General features: G+C 38.8%; 1 protein-coding gene across 1 annotated transcript in view; it reads right to left on the bottom strand.

The window, feature by feature from the left end:
• Window positions 1-23,488, bottom strand: part of stab1 (stabilin 1) — an 81,749-nt gene that overhangs the window by 23,552 nt on the left and 34,709 nt on the right. The window contains exons 26-54 of the mRNA XM_031568492.2: window positions 22,964-23,059; window positions 22,336-22,431; window positions 22,172-22,219; window positions 21,849-21,976; window positions 21,443-21,554; window positions 20,578-20,655; window positions 20,388-20,489; window positions 20,186-20,290; window positions 19,965-20,099; window positions 19,711-19,839; window positions 19,572-19,625; window positions 19,166-19,279; window positions 13,206-13,401; window positions 12,389-12,490; window positions 10,692-10,734; window positions 10,282-10,358; window positions 8,215-8,340; window positions 7,926-7,999; window positions 6,636-6,707; window positions 4,393-4,512; window positions 4,100-4,147; window positions 3,900-3,980; window positions 2,445-2,591; window positions 2,115-2,246; window positions 1,977-2,036; window positions 1,122-1,298; window positions 452-538; window positions 197-343; window positions 41-97 (exon numbers count right to left, since the gene is read on the bottom strand). Coding sequence (XP_031424352.1) covers window positions 41-97; window positions 197-343; window positions 452-538; window positions 1,122-1,298; window positions 1,977-2,036; window positions 2,115-2,246; window positions 2,445-2,591; window positions 3,900-3,980; window positions 4,100-4,147; window positions 4,393-4,512; window positions 6,636-6,707; window positions 7,926-7,999; window positions 8,215-8,340; window positions 10,282-10,358; window positions 10,692-10,734; window positions 12,389-12,490; window positions 13,206-13,401; window positions 19,166-19,279; window positions 19,572-19,625; window positions 19,711-19,839; window positions 19,965-20,099; window positions 20,186-20,290; window positions 20,388-20,489; window positions 20,578-20,655; window positions 21,443-21,554; window positions 21,849-21,976; window positions 22,172-22,219; window positions 22,336-22,431; window positions 22,964-23,059 — 2,943 coding nt within the window. The remainder of the gene's footprint in view (window positions 1-40; window positions 98-196; window positions 344-451; window positions 539-1,121; window positions 1,299-1,976; window positions 2,037-2,114; window positions 2,247-2,444; window positions 2,592-3,899; window positions 3,981-4,099; window positions 4,148-4,392; window positions 4,513-6,635; window positions 6,708-7,925; window positions 8,000-8,214; window positions 8,341-10,281; window positions 10,359-10,691; window positions 10,735-12,388; window positions 12,491-13,205; window positions 13,402-19,165; window positions 19,280-19,571; window positions 19,626-19,710; window positions 19,840-19,964; window positions 20,100-20,185; window positions 20,291-20,387; window positions 20,490-20,577; window positions 20,656-21,442; window positions 21,555-21,848; window positions 21,977-22,171; window positions 22,220-22,335; window positions 22,432-22,963; window positions 23,060-23,488) is intronic.

Here is a 23,488-nt window from a genome sequence, read left to right as displayed (position 1 = left end):
TAGACTAGACCCACCAATGAAACCCTGAAGATAAGCTCACCGTGTCCTGGGAGAATAACGGGCAGTTAGGTGGTCTGAAACAGCTTCCACACCGCCCCTAGGTGAAAAATATTTGTAGTGAATTTATGTATTTCATTTTTATTTGATTTACATATTTAAAAATATTTTTTTTGCTTAACACTTGATAATATCTTACATGTATTTGCTTTTGATCTAAACCATCACAGCGAGCTCCAAGATTAGGTGGTTCGAGAAGCTGGTCAATCCCATAAGCAATACCCCCATCAAAAACCAGGTGGCGTTCCATAATTTTGGCCTCGTTATTGTTGATCAGCAATTTCCCCTTCGGGACAAAAGAAATTGCAATTGTTTGCTTCCGTGCTGAACAGTATTGTATTAGAGTGAGAGGAAGATAAACAACTCAAAGAGAGTTAATGCTGTCAAAACTCACAATTTTTGTTTTGTCGCAGCTGACGGATATAGATGATGTCCCATACATTGAGCGCATCTCCTGTGTGGGCAGACTAACTGCCACTGTCTGCGGAGGTACACAAGAGTTCAGCATCCAAAGACTATGGCTATTGGACTAGCTGCTTATAAAACAGACCAAAATCCTGCCCAAAATGATTTCATTGCACATGAGAGGGTAAAAATAAACCAGGTTTGAATACATTAAAACCACTCGATTCACTGTTTGAGCATAGAGCGTGGGTAATAATAGTATAATGATTAGCCACGTCAGCTCATTGTATTGGTGGCATTTAGGGCAGATAACATACTTCGTTAAGCAAAGTTCGGCAACACACTACTACCTTACAACTTGTACACTATCATACTGTCCATCATATTGTCATACTCTTCTTTGCTCAATAACATAAGGTAGGGGGGAAACATTTGATTTTCACTTCATGTGTAGTTTGTGTGAGTGTGTAAGAAAAGGTAGAGGAACTGTAGCTGTAGTGGAACTATTATGAAATTGTCCCACACTTGAATAGTAACAACCATGGGCTACTTTTGGATTATCCTCTGTCTTCACTTTGTTTCATTATTGATTTTCAAGAAAATGAAAGTTTTTTTTTTTTTTTTTAATTGTTCAATGATCTGCAAGAGCAGTCACTTACTGCGATGTCTCGAACCATGTGTGCTTTCATGAAGGCCTCCAGTTTATCCCGATGATCCTCACTGTAGAGCCAAGTCTTTCTCTCCGCAGACAGGGCGTTCAAGGCCTCATCCGAGGGCCAGAACATGGTGAAAGGCTGAAGCACTTTGTTCTCCACCAAAGTAACAAGGTTTGTGTCCTCACACACCACACACAAGATTGTTATTAACATATGGAAAAGACTTTTCTCTTTAGACTGTCCTATTAAATAGCATACACACTGCTACCAACCAAAATAGAACTTAAATTGACTGAAAATAAACAGCTACAACACTACATTGGATTTTCTGGTGTCAACTAGACTTCAGCAGATGTTTTCATCTACAGCAACTTACCAATTGAATAAAATTTGTGAATCTTAACTACAAAACTACTTAACTACACCCTGCACTTTATATGTGTGTGTGTGTGTACATCTATGTGTTTACAGAATATGTGCAAGTTTTTATGTGTGTATTATTTTAGATTTTTTTTGCCTTTAATCGATAGTGCAGTGAAGAGTGGGACAGGAAATGAGAGGGAGAAGAGGTGGGGAGTGGACAGGAGAAACGACAACGGGCCGGATTCGAACCCGTGTCCCCCATGGGCGTCAAGCCCGTATGTGGTCGGGGCTACTGCTTGCGCCACAGTGCCCCCCTTCATCTGTTTGTATTATTAAGTATATATATATATATATAGATGTTTACGTGTGAATTGATACAACCTACATGTAGGGCAATAACAGACATATTGAGAGATCTCAAGACAGATTTCAATGAGATTCAGAGAGAGGATTTGGTTGAAATTCAAATGTACAAAAATGTACCCAGTCACTTACTTTTAGCAGTTTACTGAATTGGCTGTAACCATATGCCTCTGCCGCTGATGTCACGTTCAACTAAACAAAATAAAAGCAAGGTTAAAGGGAGAATGAGCTCATGCAATACACCAAGATGGCTAATTAGAGATCACTTACCGGTGGGGATATCACTGCTTTTGTACTCAAATCGTATGGGGTTAGGATTTTGTCAAGGATATGAATGACTCCATTTGAGCCGAAATGGTCACTCTCAAGTATTTGTGCATCATCATTAAGGTACAGGACACCCTGTAGAAATTACAGATAGAATATAGATGATCAGAGCACAACTGGTTCTGAATCTGTCCAACAATAGGATAATACATTGTCCTACAAAATGCTCAAAATCTCATGGTCTTATGAAACTATCCAAGACACTCTCCTGAGGAAATTCAAGATTTATGTTTTTTTTTTTCAATTCTGAGAGAGGACAGCTGGATAAGTTACCTTTTTGACACTGAACTTCAGTTCATGCCCAGATGCAGCCACTACTGTGTCAATGGACTTCAGATCAGACAGTGAAAGCTCCTCACAGCCCACTATATGGTACCTCAACAGGTCAGGAGCTCGACTTGCATTGAACCAGGCTGTAATCTGCCAGAGGAATATACCATGATCAGATCGATGAGTGGGTCACTGTACAGGCGATCAACGTCACACACACATACACATGGAAATAGAAGTAATTTCCACTCGGAACACAATACACTATCCTGTATGTTTCTTCAAAAGTCTTTAATCTTACAAACAAGGTGCTTCTGAGTGAGCTATGCAGAGAAGTCAATTATACACCGAATTATAATTTATAAAATAAAAAGAGACAATTATTTTAGATCAGTAGAAGCAGAACATTCATTTCAAAGGGTTTCAAAGTTCCAAGGTTGCATATAACCTGTTTGTCCTTGCATTTTCTGACATCATTAGTACCATGATAAAGACCAAGAGCTTTCACAGTGATGTCATTAAAGTCCCCATGAAATGCTTCGGACAATAATTATGACATACACTTCTGCCATATTTCAACCTAAAACAGAAGGCTTGGGTGGGAGGAGAAAGGAAGGGAAAATAGCTAGCTAGCTAGCTAGCTAAATGACTTAACAACAGTTGCTTTCCAGCTAGACACAATACAACACACGAGGTTCGCTTCAGATGTGGAGCACTGCTCTTTACCACCTTAGCCAACCATGGAATGTTTTCTGGGTGATTCAATGAAAATTAAATGGTGTTTGAATCCAAAGAAATATTTGAGCTATAAGAATATTTGAGCCAACGGAATCTGTACGTTGGATAACATTGCCAAGGAGAATATTGCAGAATAGAATATGGCAATGTTATCCAACGTACAGATTCCGTTGGCTCAAATATTCTTATAGCTCAAATATTTCTTTGGATTCAAACACCATTTAATTTTCATTGAATCACCCAGAATCCAGATTGTTTCTAGCTGGAAAGCAACTGTTGTTAAGTAAAAGCGATTTTAATGGATATTAAATTGGGACATTGTGCAGGATTACCAGATATTCCTTTCGTCCGTGTTTGAGGAAGGAAGTATGCAAGGGAAAACTAATTTTTGTGTTCTTTTGACACATAACGGTGCAAAAAGACTTCAGGACTAAAGCATTCTGGACTATGGTTCAAGGAATCTTTACAGGGATTTATAGTAATTTTGTGAATGTGTGGAGATTTGGGAATTCCTTCCTCTGTATGTGCTGTTGTAAAACATTAAAAACAAGAACGCACGCTTAATATGAGATTTGATGAATATATTGGGCATGACACCACAAAATCTAAATATGAACAATTTTAAGGGCATCCTTGAATTAGGAAAATATGGGAAGTATAAACCATGAATAGCAAGTCTGTGAGCTTGAAATGAATTCATGCATCAAAAAGAAGCCTTACTGTTGAGTTTCCAATGTAATCTCTGTGTGGTACAAAGACTGTTAGAGGTCCTTTTGAATAAATATCTCTGATCCTAGCCATCTGCAAAAACATATATATATGTAGGAGGAGTTAGTGGTTTCTAAAACGGTTCTGATATCCACTGTAATTTTTCATAATACTAACAGGTGTCTTTTACTTCAGTTGAAATGTGGACTCACTCTCAACGCACTGCGGTACCAACTGGCAGCTGAAAGATGTAGTAGCTCCTGCAACAATCATTTCTCAATGTAATTACATTTACACATTTCTCAATGTAATTACATTTACATTTACTCATTTCTCAATGTAATTACATTTACTCATTTCTCAATGTAATTACATTTACATTTACTCATTTCTCAATGTAATAAAATTTATTCATTTGCCAGATGTTTTTAAATAGGAACAGCATAAAATCACAAAAAGTGACCCATCCTGTTACATTTATGGTAAGATATAGACTGATACTCACACGGGAAATGCTTCCTGCACAATTGAAACCATCTCCCCTGTAACCAAGGTAACAGGTGCAGTTGTGCTCCCCTGGACCAGTCTGCCTACACCGGGCATTAATGTTACAGCCTCCATTATCCTTAAAGAGAGCAATACGCCACAACTAGGGTCAGCAGCACTTAATGAAACAATCAATGGAAATGGACAATAGAGATATGAGAAAAGACATGTGACTTTTTTAAATGATGTGTGGCCTCTGTAGAGCACATTCAGTTCAGATAAATAACGGTCACCATTTAGGTGCCAAAAAACATTTGTCCAAACTATTCCACTGAATTTTACAGGCCTTTGTGACCCAAGTTACTGGTGTGTTTAATTGTAAAAAACAGTAAGAACACAGTTTCAAATCAAAGTTAAATATGCATTCCAGATAAAATGGCAAAGTGACAGCAGCAAAATGATCAATTTACAACATATCTTACAAATGACTGTGTCGTCCCATCGATTGCTTGGATACAAGTCAATGTGAAATGAATGAAATGTAACAATATGTGTCTATATAAATAAGGAACAAGTATTTGTGTTATAAAAGTCATACTTGTGAAGTCATAACAGTGTCAAACTGATACACACAATCTTAATTGGAACCATGGGAGAAGTATCGTATTATCAATATTGTTAATAATTACAAACAGTAACAGTCATGTTATTTTAAACTGGACCCCAGTAAAATGAATCAATTACTGTGAAAAGCCACCGATTCCAATGATTACAGCTATATTTGTGTGTGTGTGTGTATAATTATTTCATCAATTCATACATGAATAAATCAATGCCTATTTGACCTGATTTTTTTTAAATAATGCCACAACCATTTCAGTTAAGAATTAAGAGCTAATCCAACAATATTACAGTTAACATGTAACACTGTTTACAAATAAACAATACAAATTAAATTAGGTATAATAAAAAAACTACGATTTTAAAATTTCCAGGTAAGATTCTCTTTAGTTTTGTGATTAAATCCTTATATTAGACTAAAACCACGTGGAAACAGAGGTGTATCTGGGAGTTTTAGGACAAATCTTTTGTTTGGTGGACATATTTGGTTTGAAATGGTAATAACAGTCAATGGTTCGAGGTGGGCTTGGTTCTGAAGCCTGCCCCTCTTCCCCTCTCTCTCCCCCATTAGTAGTTCAGGGGAGTCGGTGTTCATGTCAAATGTGTGCTTTAGAACCACAGCTATTCTTGCATCTGACTGACTGACTGACTGACTGACTGACTGACTCTTCTGTATCTTGAATCAGCACAACTGTCTACAACAGTCTCACGTCAATGTTGTCGGAACCCTGATAGCAGAGACATCTGTGTGTTCTCTGGCGTTTTAGAACAAAGGAGAAACACCAATATAATATAAAACTGTTTATTGTGAAATTCATCGAAAATATATCAAATCTAGAAAATAATAGTTATAACCAGGCTTGTTATCATCATAGTGCTTGCAAAACAAAGCACTGTGTTGGTTATTCATATGCTTCTTCTTCAAGTTAAATGTTAGCTAGCTACAGCTAATTTTGGGTGTTGGTACGGCTGATTTTGCCAGCAATAACTAAGAGTTGTTTTTGGAAAAGTAAACTCATGTTATCAAAGAGAAGTTGGTGTTGGTGTGCCGTGGAGAGATGTATTCATGACATCACAGAGAAAGCCTCTCCCAGTAAAAATGGGAAAAGCTGATCATCTGCTCAATGCAGTGTTAACTTGTAGCGTTATCTTGCTATAGTTAGCTACAACTCACCACTATTATAACTTGTAATCCAAGAATGCAGGTTATTATTCCCATTATTATTGGAGGAGGCAGTGGTGAGTGCTGTTGCTAAGCACTGAATGGTGGAGGGCCCTGTCATTTATTGTTGTGGCAAATTTGGTGAATTCCTCTAACCATTCCAGTAAGTTAGCTACAGGAAATGTGGCATTAACTGAAAAATGTGACTTGTGGACAGATAACAACATGATGACAACAAAGAATCTGCCAGCAAGACACACAGTCTGACTATTCTGGCACTGGCACTGGCACTGGCACTGATTTCTATTCTGGCACTGGCACTGGCACTGGCACTGATTTCTATTCTGGCACTGGCACTGGCACTGGCACTGATTTCTATTCTGGTACTGGTACTGGCACTGGCACTGATTCATCTTACAAATCTGTACAGAGTTCTCTCACATTTATTATAACAGAAGAGAAGAAATTAAAGTTCTGACCTTCCAGCAGGGGTTGAGTGGGGTGCACACGACTCCATCTCCATTGTAGCCAACTTTACAAAAACATGCATGCTGTAAAAATGACACATTTAAAAAGAAACCAACGGTATTATGACACAGCAGCATTCACAAGCCAACATCACTGTAACTGACGCATCATAGCAGCATTATGTTAGGACACTGTGCTGCCAGGGGAGGGCACAAGCACACCTCAAAGACAGTGACACTATGTCTGTCTGAATCATGACTGTTTTTTGGTTCTGTCTGTGAGTATGTGTTGTTTACACATCACTTTTTTCTTTTTCAATGTCATGTCCATGTCTTCCACTCGATCCAGTAATCATTCGAACCATTTCCTCCCTCTCCTCTGTCCTTTCTCTTTCCTACTTTCACTCATTTTCTCTCTCTCTAAAACCTCCCGCCACTCATTTTTTCTATCTAGTCCATTTGTTCCATGTAGTCCAATCCAGATACGCTTATTCACATGCTGTGTATGTCGTTTAGTTTTTATCTGCAATGGGGTTTTGTTTATTTACATTTTCCATGTGCTCCATGTCTCCCGATCCTGACCTGTTACCCATAATCCAATACACCTGCTTCCTGTGCTCTCATTACCCTGTTAACTTAGTCTTGCCACCTTGGGTTTGTTTATTTGTCACAGTGTTTCCCATTTTCATATGACCTCATTTTCTAATTCACATTACTGCCTCTTTTACTACCTAGTTTTCTAGGACAATCACCCTGTCATCAGCTTAGCTGGACTTAAGGCTGCAGTAAGGATGTTTGGTCTAAAACATACAGACAAGTTAACTACCTGAAAGGCATGTAAAAGCATTGCAAACACCACCAACAGTCCAGCTGGCACTGATAATAGCTTGCTAACATGCTGAATAAAATCCAGTTGTTGATGTCTCAATCTCGTGAATATATGTTCAGCTCAGGTAGCCCACCATAACTTTGAAATACCAACATCCCTCCCTCAACAGCACAATCCCACACCTCGAACTCGAACTTCCAACCTGGCACATGGGAGGTTGGTGTGCTAGCACGGAGGCTAAAATGGGTGCAAGCATGTATCGCTAGCACGTCTCTAAAAGTGTCGGAAAGTTAGGTTTACTCACTGCACAGCTAAGTACCCACGGGCCACTTCTATACAGACACAGTTTTTTTATTTGTTATACTTGCACTCAAATAAAAAATCTAAACTTTCCAACAGGTTAAACAGTATCTACATATATTCAAGTAAACTAATAACTAATAAAATAATAACACAATCAAATGTGAACTCACCAAATCAGGTCCAGTTTTGATGCAGCGAGCGTTTGCGTCACAGCCACCATTGTTTTTAAGACAGGGGTTTTTTTCTGTCATGAATGAAAATGATTTAAAAGCATCAGCAAGCTTACTTGCTTACTCTTAAGCAGGCTCTTAAGTAAGCTCTTACATCAGCTTTAAGCAAGTAAGAGCAACTTATACGAAATTGTTATTTTGAATCAAATTCAGCAACTATACAATCCTCATATTCAAGTACATAATCATTTCAACTCATTTAAGGAGGCTAAATTTGATTTTCACTTACCCAAACATATAACTCCATCTCCGTAGTAACCTTCCTTGCAGGTGCATACATTTATCCCTGGGTTGGTTTGTGTGCAATTTGCATTTGGTGAACAGCCACCATTACGAGTCTCACACAAGTTGATTTCTGGAGAGAGAACCTTATTGAATAATTCTTCACTGGATGATGGATACAGTGGATACATACTATAAGCCTTCACAGCTTGAAGTATCAGAATGTATAATTGTGACGATGTGATCGTCCCTACGGTTGAATATGCTCTCTGGCTGCCATGCCATTGAGCCGGGCTCTTTGGTGTGGTGGTCAGAGCGCATATATGGCACCCTGTCAACCCGGGTTCGAGTCCGGGTGGGGTGACCACGCTCTCCCTTCGCTACAAATGGTGTCAGAAGTGGGATGACCCGCTGTGAGGTCATCGGAGGCGCACCCATGAACACTGTGTGAGGGACCCCCAGGAATGTTGACCCCGTGTGAAGGACCCCATGGTTGGGTGAAGCGCTTGTGTGGGGTGCTCTGTATGTGTGTGTGAAACGCATGGGTGCGCTTCCCGAAGGTGAGGGCAGTGTGACGATGTGATCGTCCCTACGGTTGAATATGCTCTTTGGCTGCCATGCCATTGAGCCGGGCTCTTTGGTGTGGCGGTCAGAGCGCATGTATGGCACCCTGCCGAGTCCGGGTGGGGTGACCACGCTCTCCCTTCGCTACAATAATACATCTTATTTTACCTCTTGATAACGGCACTGATGCCATCTTTGCCTTCATTTAAATTGTATTTACTGTTTATTCCACAAATGCTCTTTATAGAGCCATATGTGACTCCATCCAACCTTGTATCGTAATAGTTGGGTAGGGTTAGAGTAGAGATGCTTAAAGCATAATATAGCAAACTTGAAAACAATCATGACTGATTCCAAAGCTGCTCAACCTCATGTCTTTCTCTATAATATAAATTCTTAATTAAAATATATATTTATGATTGGCTGGCATTTAGGAAGCAGATCACCATTCAGTTAAATGAAATTGATGGACACGCCCACAATGGGGGAAAGCTACCCCCATCACTCCTAGACTTACATGCAAAATGTTGGTATAATGTTGGTATACAATGTTGGTATAATTTCTTTTACCCTATAGCAGTCAAATACTACAACATATCTTTCCACCAACATGATCACACACATCAGTTTAGAGATTTATTTTTAAGGAACTCAGATTTGCCCCCAAAACAACAGCTGATCTAATGCATGTCTCGGCCAGTGCGTACACTTCTGAAGTGTCACCAACCTCTTGGCTTCATATTGCTGATGAACCCCTGAAACTGTGTTACCATCATGTGGTTTCTGGTTTCTGTTTGACTTTTTTTAATGGTCATATGTTTCCAATATGTTTACTTCATGGGTTGTATGTGCTCCTTAGTTTATTAAGTCATGTGTTTCTGTTGTTCCATGTGTCAGTCTCCGCCCCACTCGTTATGTCATCATGTCACCAGTATGACTAATGCCCACCTGTGTCTCGTTATCTCATCATGTCACCAGTATGACTAATGCCCACCTGTGTCTCGTTATCTCATCATGTCACCAGTATGACTAATGCCCACCTGTGTCTCGTTATCTCATCATGTCACCAGTATGACTAATGCCCACCTGTGTCTTATGTCATCATGTCACCAGTATGACTAATGCCCACCTGTGTCTCGTTATCTCATCATGTCACCAGTATGACTAATGCCCACCTGTGTCTCGTTATCTCATTAGTTTCTCTGTATTTAAGTACTCATGTTTCCTCAGGTCTTGGTCTGTCGATATTCGTGTGCTAAGTTGACACGGTATTTGGCTGCGCCTTGTGTTCCTGGTTTATTGTAGCTAAGTTAAGACTTGCGTTGTGTTACAAGTATGCCTACGGGTCGTCCACTTGGGTCCAGCCCTCTTCAGCAGAATGACTGTTATGTGTATCTTAATTCTTTTAAAGAGAGAAGATGAAACGTGGAAACAAGCGGAATAATGGCATAAAGCCAGCACACATTCCAGCAGTAAAATCAGGCTATAAAAAGAAGAAACTGTTTCATACCTTTGCAAATTAATCCATCCCCTTCATAACCAGGTACACAGGAACAAGTTGGTTTCCCTCCATCCTTTGAAATACAACTATAAAAAGTTGGATTATTATTATCTTATTATCTAGAAAATTCAGAAATGTAGAAAGAACCATAATTATAGGGTGTGTGTGAGCATTTCCTGTTGATTTAATGATGTATTTGTTGCCTTATCCTGCTGCTTAGACCATGGGTGGAAGTGGCTTAGCCTTATTTCTACCTTCTTATAATCCTTGTGGTATGGTATGGCCATTAGTCTTCAATTCTGATCAGTTCAGGTTGACGCTTCCTTGTTTCAACATTTCCAACAAACCCCCCAACTACACCTGCATATTACTCTGACAATTTTGGTTTACTGAAACATGAAACATGGTTTTTCACTTACTTGCCATTTTCAGCACATCCTCCACATTCATCTTGTCCAACTTCTGCAATACAAAGATTAAAGACAAATGAAAAAAACATTACAACCAGTCTCACATTTACACAATGATTTGATTACCTTGCCTGTTATCATGCATAAAACAGTTACAAACATACATACTGTTTATACTACTGAATATTTCAATTTTCAATTCAATATTTCAACTTTTTAGCCACAGTAATCATCCATATTCTCTGCCAGTCCTCATCATGTTTTCTGTCGTTATGTAGCCCAGGCAACAAAGGGTTTAGCCTTTGCCAATCAGAAGGCAGGCCCGCAGCATGATAGCCAAAGTAAACAGTGTGTGTTAGTCAGACACTAGGTGACCCTGTTGAGAAATCTGCTACTGTTATTGACTGCTGATTTCTAACTTCTAACTTAAATGGAAGAAGAGCCCTATATAAGATTATATAGTAACAGTAACCCTATATATTTTGTTCATAACCATAGAGTAAAGAGCAACTTACCAACAAATCCAGTTAAGAGCGAGTGGAGCTATCGAAATGGTGAATCTGTTATGACCGTTACGAACCGACTATACTAAGCTAGTAGAATAAAAACAAAAACTATTTAAAGAACTTCTATTTACCTTCGATAGTAGCTAAAAGCACTGGTCAAGTTGTGGTTCTGACAATCATAATGATTATAAAGTTTATATTTTCCTGTGAAGTTTTGAATATTCAGTGCTATTTCTCAGTTATCTCTTTGACCGTTTTAGCCACTTAAGTGTTCTAAACAGTAACCTAGTACAGTTAGCTAAAAGTTAAATAAAATGGCATGTAGAAACGTACCTTGGCATACTACTGTAATGTTAACATCAAATGCTTTATGGAGTAATGTGAGATTTGAATTATTTTCAATGTGTGAAATTGATGGACAGATAAGTTATATTATTAACTGTATATTATTATTTATTTTATTATATGGCAACGATAGTACGAGCGTTCTGATTGGCTGATGCGTGGTAATGCCTCCCACGTATTGACTGCTCAGGGTCCTCCGCGGGCAATACGGAATTGCGTATCGCCCTCCGACGAAAATCTTTTGTGAGAAGACAAAACAATTTTTTTTCTATTTACAATTACCATTTCTTTTCATTTACTAAATGAGCAAAAGCGAACACTCTGATAGTGAGTTTTACTATCCAGATAAACAAGAAATAAAGTTACAACTGGAGGTGGAGACGACGAAAATGAAAACAACAAAAACAACAGCCAGGAGGAAATAGAGAACTTTCTAAAAGAGCAGAAAAGTGCAAACACTGCGAGAATATCCACACAGCATCCTCAAGGACAAGGAGTTTGAAACGTCCCGTAGTGTCTTGGCTGCCAAATGGAAGCAGCTGGTTGTTATACACGGAAAAGATAACAGACCAAACGCCACCGGCTGATTACAGATGGCGACGAAGCAAAGTTGTTTGAGAGCAGTTTGTCTGAGAAAAATGTCATATAATAAACAACTTGCTAACATTGACTGTTTAGTCATGCAGGGAAATATCAAACTTCGGACTAGACAAACTAGTAAACTTCGGTGTCTGGATTTACACGCAAGTGTATTGTGTCGAAACACCTGAAATATATTAACTCCCCATTAAGAACCAGTTCTGTGTGCTTTACTCACATATGACATATTTAGTTCAAAGTCACAGCTATACACACCAGTAGAGCATTGTGCTCCTTTCCAGCCTTTATAGCAGACACACGTCCCATCGCCCTCGATTCCCTCCATACACTTTCCATTCTGCAGGACACATTTGCACTCTGTAGAGGGAGGTGCAAAAACACATCAGTTATGGAAGAATCTGTTATGAACAAAAAAAAACATACCCAACCCTGTTTGTTATGGCAGTGGAAACAAAGCAGCAGTATAGCAAATAGATGTTTTGCCTACATCACAAAACAAAGAACATGTAAAGCAACAGCGGGCGACAGTGGTACAGGAGGTAAAGAAGTCGTTTAGTAATCACAAGGTTGCTAGTTCGATTCCCTGTCGAAGCGTCCTTGAGCAAGACACTGAACCCCTAATTGCTCCTGATGTGCAGTGTGCCATCAGTGTAAATTTAAAATGTGTATACATTGTAAGTCGCTTTGGATAAAAGCGTCTGCTAAATGTAAATTCAATTCTGCTGTTTGGGCCCCATGGCATTTGTCTTCCATCTCCCCTCTGCATAGAGGGAACTCATCCATGGCCATACTGATTAGCTGTAGCTCATCAGGAGCATTATAATAACACTGTCTTTCAGCTGTGCTTAAAGAAGGTCAATAGAAAAGATACTGTATGTAGGGGGCCTGTTGAGCAGCCTTGAGGACCCTTAGACTAGCAAATGTGTACAGTATGGAGTGATAACCCTGGAGTTTAGTTGGCAAAGTTAAAATGGTTGGGATGACAAAAAGAATAACCATAAAACATTGAGTAAACCCTGTGAATAGGCTGACCCTTTAGTGTAGGGGTGAAGGAGCAGGAAACACACTTTACCTGACTTGCAATCTCTTCCATATCGTCCTGGCTGGCACGCTTCGCAAGCAGTACCATGGAATCCTTCATTACAGACACACTCTCCACTGCCAAGAACACCATCTTCACACTTTCCGTTGTTATAACACCAATTGTCTATCTTTCCTGGGCATTTAAAACATTCATGCCCATAATAACCTGGACAACATGAGTGATCCTGTAGGTAAAGAAACAAACGTATCGGGTTTGTACTGTGCTTACAAATATAAATAAATCTATCCACCACAGTTACACATATAGGGCTGAACTCTCCCAATCACCTGTAAGTCCTTTTTTAAACGCTCAAGTTACACGTGTTCTACCCTTCGCATGAAAGAGGTGTGATTTATTTAAAACAGAAGAAAACTGGGTCACAATCTTGTTAATTTTGGCTGTCTGGAAAATGTGGAATGTGGACTTTGAAAATGAAAGCGAGGGGAGAACTGTATTACACACAGCCTCAAAGGAAAGCATCTGTTTCAATGCTAGCACATAAACCCATCGATCAGGTAAACTAACCATATCACACATTTGTTTCTATGCTAGCACATAAACCCATCGATCAGGTAAATTAACCATATCACACATTTGTTTCTATGCTAGCACATAAACCCATCGATCAGGTAAATTAACCATCACACATTTGTTTCTATGCTAGCACATAAACCCATCGAGAAATATATTTGCATCCACTCTCCGAAACGACTCAGATGCACTATGGTCAGACAGCACTAATTATTCTGACGAGGACCAGCAGGTATGGATGGTTATTTTGGCTTGAGAGCTGTTCATCCAGGCGTCTGTGAAGTGGATGATGGCTTCACAGTCAAGTACATCGCTGGATGCCAGTTGGTAAGCTCCAGTATATCCAAACGAGGTCAGAACACTTCTTCTTCTTTGCACTTGGCGAGCTCTTTTCGGTCTTTAATTGAGCTTTATTATAATATGGAACTCTTTATTTACCACACTTGTTCACAAGATGTTTCAGTTGATGAAAACCAAAATTCGACACACAAATATTGTGCTTTTGTAACTTTATTTGAACTGTAATAATGTTGATAATATACCCACTGCCGACATAAGACAATGGAGCCTATTTTGAGGATGATAACGGCTGGTTGAAACGGGAGCGCATGCACACTGTTGCTCCGTGGTAAAGGTGTAATCACTAAGTGGGCAGAGTCAGGACGAAGTTAATTAGTGAAAGATTTGGTTTAAGCCGACCAATACCATTGTTGAGCAATCCCTTTAAACTGAATGCATCAGACGAAATTACAATGTGAAACGATATCACAAAACATGTAGGGCCTCATTTACTAACATTGCGACCGCAGCTTAATCTGCGCCTTTGCCAAACCGCAAATAACTCACAGTATTTTGCATCCTATTTATCAAACAAGAACATCGTCGCGTCATCTCCGCCTCACACCGCCCATTAGTGTTATTTAGCTTATTTAGTTCCACCATAGATGATGAGCTAAAATTAAAATTAGAGCTTTTGGTTCACGAGGTTACAGCAAACTAACCCAGGTAAATATAGAAACTCATAAATATTTCTCCGTTTAGCCCTTCCGTCCACATTAAAAGTTGTGATCACTTTGAATTCAAGACTGTCTTTTATTGGTGAGCTGATTTTGGGAAATTCAACTTTTCAGCGAACATTGAATTTCTGGGTTGCTATGGTTACCCCTCAGGGTGCCTGTGCAGCTTCATATTAACGAGTTTATGTTCACAAGTTTCATATTCACACATATTAACATGAGTTAATCACACACAGGCAACTGCAAACTGTTAATATGGTTCCCTAAGCTAGAGATAGCTAGGATAGTTAATAGCCAGGTTAACTGCTCCATAGCATCCCGTTAAATAGTCTGGTACGACACCCCTTACTTTAAAACGGCGCATTCCAACACTGAAAACCAGGCTTTTCAAAAATGCTGCCCTAGGCAGATACATTTGAAAACTGGAGTTTTAGCGTGGACAGGGCAGGGACTGTCGGCAGAGATAACGTGTTGACCAGAGAATCCATATTGAAACCGGAAGTGGGTGATTTACTCCGTTTGATTGGCTAATAACAGGACCTTTTTCGTTGAGAAATTATGTTGATCGCCTGACATTCAAACGATCGGTTTTCTTTAAATTATTATTATTTTTGTGAAGTTATACGGCTCATGTGAATAAAGCTATCTACACGACTTTTTATATGTCTACATTGACTCGGTTAGTTGTTCATGTGGTACACGAATGTTGCAGAGTATTGTAGGTCTTAACTGAAGCTCTTGGCCATTATTGTTGGTTGCTGCTAACGCTTAGACCAACAATCCATTGGAACACATAGTAGCTAGCTAGCCTCGCTGCTAATAAGTATAACATTAGCATGCTGATATGAATTGACCCATTATAGTCAGGTGACTTGTTAACCGAACTTTTACAAAGTCACACAACTAAACACACAAGTGACTTGTTAACCGAACTTTTACGAAGCTATATGACCAAACACAAAGCTAGCACTGTTAATTCCGTTATAGCTAGCTAGGTCAATTAGCTCGCCTAAGATACTGTAATTTAAGCTAACCAATTACCTCATTCACCCCCAAAACCCATCGATTGTGTGTGTTTGTGATGTGTAACAAATATCCTTTATCAGTCATTCAAGTTATTAACGTTTATTTACCGCTAGCGATTACACCACACAAGTGTAATTCAATTGCTATTAATGTTAACGTGACACAACATTAAAAGTCAGGCATCGACATGGTTCCTAAAGAATAAATCAAAGGTCCTTGTCCATTTCTGTTCAGGACATGTGACAAGTTTTATCCAACCAGAGACCGGAGTAAAGTGACAACGTCCGGTTTCAATACGGATCCTTTAGGAAATACGTTATCCCGCCGACAAGGACAACTGAAATGTTCAGACGTTCGGTTTGCTTGAACTATGGGTAAAAATACGGTTTAAAGTAAACCATACAATGACCGGCAATTCTGGGTAAAGCGTGGCCGAACAGCTAGCTGGTGGGACAATTTTATATATGCCTATATTAAATGATATATCAAATATAAACATTAAAAAAAAATTACATTTCTGATGTTCGTATTTTTCAAATTTCTCGCAGGCACATAGTTTTCATTTAGCAGCTGATATGTCATGCTGAAACACCTCTTGTTTCGTTACTAATAGGGTACATAATTAGGCGCACTTTACGCATCACCTCCAATCTCTTTGCGACGAACACCCACTTTCCCTTATACACTCCCAGCAGCGGTAATCTAAAGTGCACCACCTTTGATAAATACGGTTTTAGGTTTTTACCCGCTATTTTACGCCTGAAACAGGTGCAATCCTGTTAGTAAATGAGGCCCTTAGAGCTTATATCTTTACTGAAATGTTAAATGTTTCAGCAGACATTCTGGCACTTGCTGCGGTGCGACTTGCAGAAGAGGTCAGCTCTTTTTTCTAAGGACATAAAAGTTTTCGTATGGAAAACCATGTTTACTAAGCATGCTATTTTCCCCACCTTTCCCCAATAGCATAGGCTACCTACTGTACAGTGATGTGAAAGAATGATCTTAAGTTTTTAGTCTACTGCGACATCATATTAAGTTTGTCTCAGGTAGCTATGGTATTTAACGTTAATTCGATTTAAATTGTATCCTTCACTTTTTTACTTAGAATTATTCTGTGAACAAACTGTAGGTTATTTAGTGCACTTGATGCATCTAGAACCCCAGCAGAACCGACACAGGTGAGTGAAAGCCATTTTAGCTGACCACTAGATCAATGGGAGAGAGTGGCCATAAAGGTAGCCTACTCATTTGTCTAACACGAGATTACTGGTGACAGGGAAGGCAGGGAAATAACCTGCTGCAGAAAATGCAAGAGCATTACACTGTTGGGGAATGCATAAGAAATGGGCGATTGTGAGCTTTGAGCTGCCATTAAAAAGGTCCTGTACTATTGCTGCTTACTGTTCATATTACTTATGTCTTATACCATACTGTATATATTCTATTTATCTATTTTTATATTACCACTTTGCACATACTCTGCAGTCTTCTGACTTTGCACTTCTGGTTAGATGCTAACTGCATTTCGTTGCCTCAGTACTTGTACTCTGTGCAATGACAATAAAATTGAATCTAATCTAATCTAATCTAATCTGTAAGGTCCTGTAAAAACGTGACTCTCCTTTGAGATAGTCACCTAGCGCAGCGAGACACCGCTCCCAGTGATCCTGGCACGTTTGGGACGCTCCCTGGGGGTCTTGTTCTTTAAGCGTTTCCAGCACCATCTGCGATATGTTTTGGATCTCCTCCACCTTGTCAAAACGGTGACCCCCTCAGCTTCAACTTCATCTTAGGGAAGAGGAAGAAGTCGCAGGTAGGCAGCCTATTCCGGAGAGTAGGGGTGGTGGGGAGCGACAATCGTGTTCAAATCCTGCATGTTTTCCATGCGCTGTGTGCGTGCGCATGGTCATGGCGGTGCACCCAAAGGCCAGTGTGACACAGTTCACAGGTCACTTGCACGTCCCCCAGGGTCAGACTGGCAACGTTGAGTTCTACTATAATATTCGGAGGCTTTTTTATAGGTGCAGAACCTTTTGATCGCTACTCGTATGTTCATGTTGATGAATTTGAACACCTGGACCAACCTGAATGTAACCTCTGCATTCCATCGCGGCCAAGAAAAGAGACCATTGCCCTGGTGTTGTGCAGAATTTCTTCTTTAATTAGACTACTATATGTAAATAGAAAGTCAATCATTATTGTGTATTTACGTCATTTCTTCTTTAATTAGACTACTATACGTAAATAGAAAGTCAATCATTATTGCGTATTTACGTCATGGATGACTTTCGTTTACTGCTGATTGAGCAATTAATTGAAGTCGAAATAATTTGACTAGGCCTACCTCTTCCAGACGCTCGAATCTTTCAAGGGGTTTAACTTTTAAAACATTTTATCCTCTGCCAGGATATGTTTACTTCGAGGATATCCGAGATAGATTAATTGCATTAACTCATAACACAGGTCTTCTCTGTCAGAGAAGAACATTACGCCACGCCTATATTTAAAAAAATCAGCTATTATCGTCCTCAAAATAGAGGCCAATATGGTGTTTGGTCTTGTAGTAGTACTTCACTTACTACAGCCCTAAGAAGTGTGGAGCTGAAAAGTGAGTCATTTGAAGGCAGAATACGTTACCCAAAATTAAGGGTAGAATTTGTGTAGGCTGAGAAGTGCATAGCTGCAAGTGTCGTGTCTAAAATATACACACACGCGGTCCCATTTAAGCAGGAGTCGAACAGCAGATGGTGAATTCTTCAGCAGGGTTTATTGCAGATCTTAAACCACAATAAGAGAAAGTCCTAGGAATATTTCTGCCTGCCTAAAGTCGCGCGCTGCCATTTAAACCTCTTCTGACACTCCCACTTCAGCCATGACTGGCTGACCCTGTAACCAACCAAATCATTAACCTCTAACCTGACTCCATCCAATCAGAAAGCTTAAAATGTGTATCATGACCCATCCTCTACCCGGTGGGCCAAACCCCTTTTCTAATATCGTGTTGAGAGTGTATCTGATCCTCAAACTAATTAAATTAATTATCTGACCTTCCTTCTGAATCATATTAAAATATCCCACACAAGCTTTTTTCCCCCCACATGGGAGAACTGCACCATGCCACAATGTTACAATGGGGGCAACAGTGGTACAGTAGGTAGAGAAGTCGTTTAGTAATCAGAAGGTTGCTAGTTTGATTCCCTGTCGAAGCGTCCTTGAGCAAGGCACTGAACCCCTAATTGCTCCTAATGTGCAGTGTGCCATCAGTGTAAAACGTTAAATGTGTATACGTCCTTGTAAGTCGCTTTGGATAAAAGCGTCTGCTAAATGACTAAATGAAAATGTAAATGTAAATCTACATTGTCAAAGAGTACTTACTGATGTTTTCTTCAAGCACTCCAGTACGCAGCCAGAAACATACTTCCTCTTGGTGCCCACTCTTTTCCTGTATCTACAGTTAGATTTCATATTTGGTAGAAAACTTTCTCTTATCTAGAAACAGAGAAAAAAAGAGGTATTTTACTCTCAGTCTGCATTTCACTGTCTCCCTCCCAGACAGGCTGTTTACATTTACTCTACAATAAAGCTATGCATTTTCATGTGTGCTCCCTAAGAATCCCCATTATCTTGGTGTGAGCACCTTTCTCTACCAGTCTAGCAGTTGAGCCACAGTAATGCTTTTCATTGATAAGCTAAAGTGAAGTATAAAAATGTCAAACATGTGAACAAGTGCAAAAAGGAAGCAACAATGACACAAATAACAAGGTGTTGTTGAAAACCTTACTGGGTTGGACATGCTGTAGCACCTGGGTACTGAATCACACGAGGTACATCGCCCCTGAATAGGGAGAATACTACATTAGCAACACAAGAGGGCTCAAATAAAAAAACACAAGAGGTCTGAATGAATAAATGAAACTTACCGAAACTTTCAGAAACACATCCTTGCTACAGCGGTTCTTATGGATCTCCAGAACTTGTGGGATTCCCATGACAACTCCACGATTCGTTTCATAAAATGACCCGTCAAGAGGAACTTCATTTGCCAGTGTCTAGATCACAGAACTGACATCATTATGGGGAACTATTCTTTTATTTTCTGTGTTTATGAACACTACTACCACAGTTTGGTGCTCTGGTAAAAGCTGAAGTAAAAGCAGCTTTCACAATAACATACCTGATTTTTGCTGTTAACATGAAACATAATCTGATACGATTTTCCAAGCAGTGTGCTTTTTAAAGTTCCATCCCTTATGTGATCAGGAAAAATCTGCTCATCCGGTATGATGTGATATTTGAAAACATCTTCATCCTGTTAAGATTAGGAGTTGGTAAATGGTAAATGGTAAATGAACTCACTTTCAACTCTAAATATCCAAGTCCTTAAATGTAACTAACCAATTCTGTAGAATTTGTCTTTTTCAAGTATTCATCAATGGCACTATCAAATGGAATGATGAGGGTGTGGCCTTCTTTTGATATATTATCTGTTAAGTTGAAAAGCTACAAAACAATGGAAAACAATTCATTAAAAACAAGCTTTCAACAAAGTTATATTCTTAATAAAAATGCGGTATCTAGGCTATTTTGTGTGTCTTACTAGCGCAGTTTTTCTAAAGTGGCTAAACCCAGGTGTCTTGTTCAGGAAGTCCATAAGGTCGGGTGGCACAGCAGGAAGAGCTGAAATCGGAGGTCTCAGTACCTGAAAGACATGCCATATAAACAACTGACACAGTTCTACTACTACAATTTACTTGTTGAGAATAAGTTAGGAAAAAATCATTTCATACCGTATCGATGATATGGATGTATCCATTCACTGCTTGCACGTCAGGGACAAGAAAGGTGGCATTTTCAATCATAATCTCCTAGAACCAGAAGACACAAAAAGTGAAACTACAGCAACAACGTGAGAAAAATGATTTCACAGCAAAACTGGGAATCATGCAGTGACAGCATCAGTGAAACTGATGTCACCTGATGACGTTCCCAACCATGAACAGGGGAGTGAGTTAGTTACAAGGCAAGCTTATCGGAGCCTCATTTTTCGTACATTGCTTGAGTAATACGAAATAATGTCCTATATCCAAAATCAATTAATTTAGGAAGCCATGACTATTTTAAAATGGCATACATATTGAGACTTTAAACTATGATCATCAAAAGCCCCACCGGTTAAAGGTGGTAGTCAGAGAGAGTGCATTTTTCTTTTGGCTAGCGGCAGACGTATCTTAAAGTTAGCAAGGACAAGAAACCATGATGAAAGCATGAAAGGTGGTGACAAATTAAGTGTGTAGGCCACCACAGTTAACTACGACTTTATAAATGATTACATTACCCTTTTTTCCAGACTATTAACCACACAGTATATAAACCACTACTGTTATCTATGCCATGTTACTGTGTTTGTTACTACCAGGCGAAAATCAATGTATAAACTGCAGTTAATAGTCGGGAAATTAGGTTTGCCCTTTTAGGCTTTATCATTGCTTGTGTATTTCACCATAAAGACCTTCAATCACGAAGTCACGGTAAAGATAAAACCAGTAATCCACATACGAAGAATGGGGCTCAGGTGATTCACATCAAAATAAGTTTGATGTAAAAAAGATCAAATATGATTCCATTAAGTACAAATATGTAAAGTGAACGCACTCTACTACTGTTTCTGATGTTCCATGTTGTGCTTGTCTGAAGAGTTGGCATTTGCTGGTTGACATGCTGTTGTAAATCCTCGTAGGAAAATATACCATCTAAAAAGTGTGCGCTGAAGAATAACACAATTTGTTACTTTTTTTGTTCAATACCACCCGGTGAAGTATTTTCATTGATATCTATATCTCATTACATATATCCATTACATGTTACATTCAGTAATCAAATGAATTAAAAAATATGATAATAAAAAATATGAGACACTATATGAGATACAGTTACTACAGTCAGTGAAATTGAAAGTCCTAGAATTTTCATGGCACATTATTGTCACAGAATGTTCCAGCTACATTTAGAAATGTTTTTATGTACATAGCTGAAATAGAGGCCTTGTACAAATCCGTACTTTAGAAGGTGTGGGAGTCTGTAATAGTCGAACCAAAATTTCTCTTCAGTACTGCTTAGTTTTTTGAACGCAGTCCTGGAGGGCACCAATGCTGTGACGTTCCCATCAAGATTTAATAAGTGGGATTTCTACAACAAATAAAACAACACTTTAATAAGTCCTGCATGAATTCAAAGAACATTTTTATTAAACAGTCAGCGCATCGTCTGAATTAAACTTTACTTATGACATTTTCATGGTTTGTTGATGTAAATTTAAAAGAACCTCAATATATAGTGTTACCTCTTTCTTTAAATATTTCTAATAAAGATGGTTTTCCAAACCTGAATTAAACGATAGAAATTATAGTAGTCAGAATTCCACTCCAGTTCCTGCAGACACAAAAAAGATGGACGGCATGAAAACACAATTTAACCTCTTTCCTTCTAACAGCAATCAGTTCCCTGGCTATATATATAAAATATATAAGAATATAGAATACACATACCATCCGTATGGTACCATAGCACGTGAGCCCATCGCCATGGTAGTTCTCCGGGCAGAAACAGTTACGTAATCCACTACCATTTTGCTTGCATGCTGCCTAGAATTATATGACATCAAAGTGAATTGCAGAGATTCAAAGCTTAATTGGCATACAAAGAATGTTCTGCAATAATAATAACTTAAGTTAAGTTAATATAAAGTTTCACAGTTGTGCTAGTTAAGTTAGCCTACCCAGAGACAGTGAACTGATTATTTGTGCTAGTAAGACTATACAGACAGTGAACTGATTATTTGTAGTCAGATTCTTGGTCCAAATGAAATACTGTTGGCACACTCGCCTACTTAATGGGAGTAAAAAGTGTGGTAAAAATGTTGTAATGATTAAAAACAGAAAATGGCATGCCTGATTTTCTCAGATTTCAGAGTATTCTGAGATTTATGGTCTGAAGATTTAGGGGTGCCTCATATTGGCTTAATAATAATAATAATAATAATTTATTTTATTTGTAATGCACTCTTCATTCAAAAGAATCTCAGAGTGCCATCTCAGAATCAGAATCTCAGAGTTTCAGAGGCTTGTCTTGTCTTGATCTTAAAGTTTTTAAGCAGAGTACTTTTGAAAAGCATACCAGTTCATGGCACCCTCCATTGTTCTTCAGACAGGGATTGACCATGATGCAGACCCTCCCATCTCCCATGTACCCCTTTTTGCAGGAGCAGTCATTCTGCAAAACAACACAAACCATTGACTATATACTATATTATTTCCGATAAATAGCCATTTTATTTTTTAGAGATTCATCTTTACCCCTTTCAAAAATATCTTGTGCAGTCCATAATTCTCTGCTTGCTGTATGATGCTGTTTCTGATGCTATTGACTAATTATATTACAGATGTGGAAATGAACAATCATATTGGAAATGTATCTGGTGCTACCATATACATCTGATAGATGAATAGTATACCGTTGAAAAATAGTAAGGTAACATGTCGCAAAATGCCAGAGCTTATAGACTTGATGTGAGAACTTCTGAACTCTAATGTTTAAATTTGCACTTAAAAATCAAATATTCTCACACATATAAGCTAAATTAGAGAGCTTGTAGAAAAAGCATGAACTTGAGTCAAAGTTTAGTTTTCAGTTATGGGTAAT

This window comes from Clupea harengus, chromosome 5 (assembly GCF_900700415.2).
Source record: "Clupea harengus chromosome 5, Ch_v2.0.2, whole genome shotgun sequence".
In the NCBI taxonomy this organism is placed as follows: Eukaryota; Metazoa; Chordata; class Actinopteri; order Clupeiformes; family Clupeidae; genus Clupea; species Clupea harengus.
This window is presented reverse-complemented; position numbering and strand designations above follow the sequence as displayed.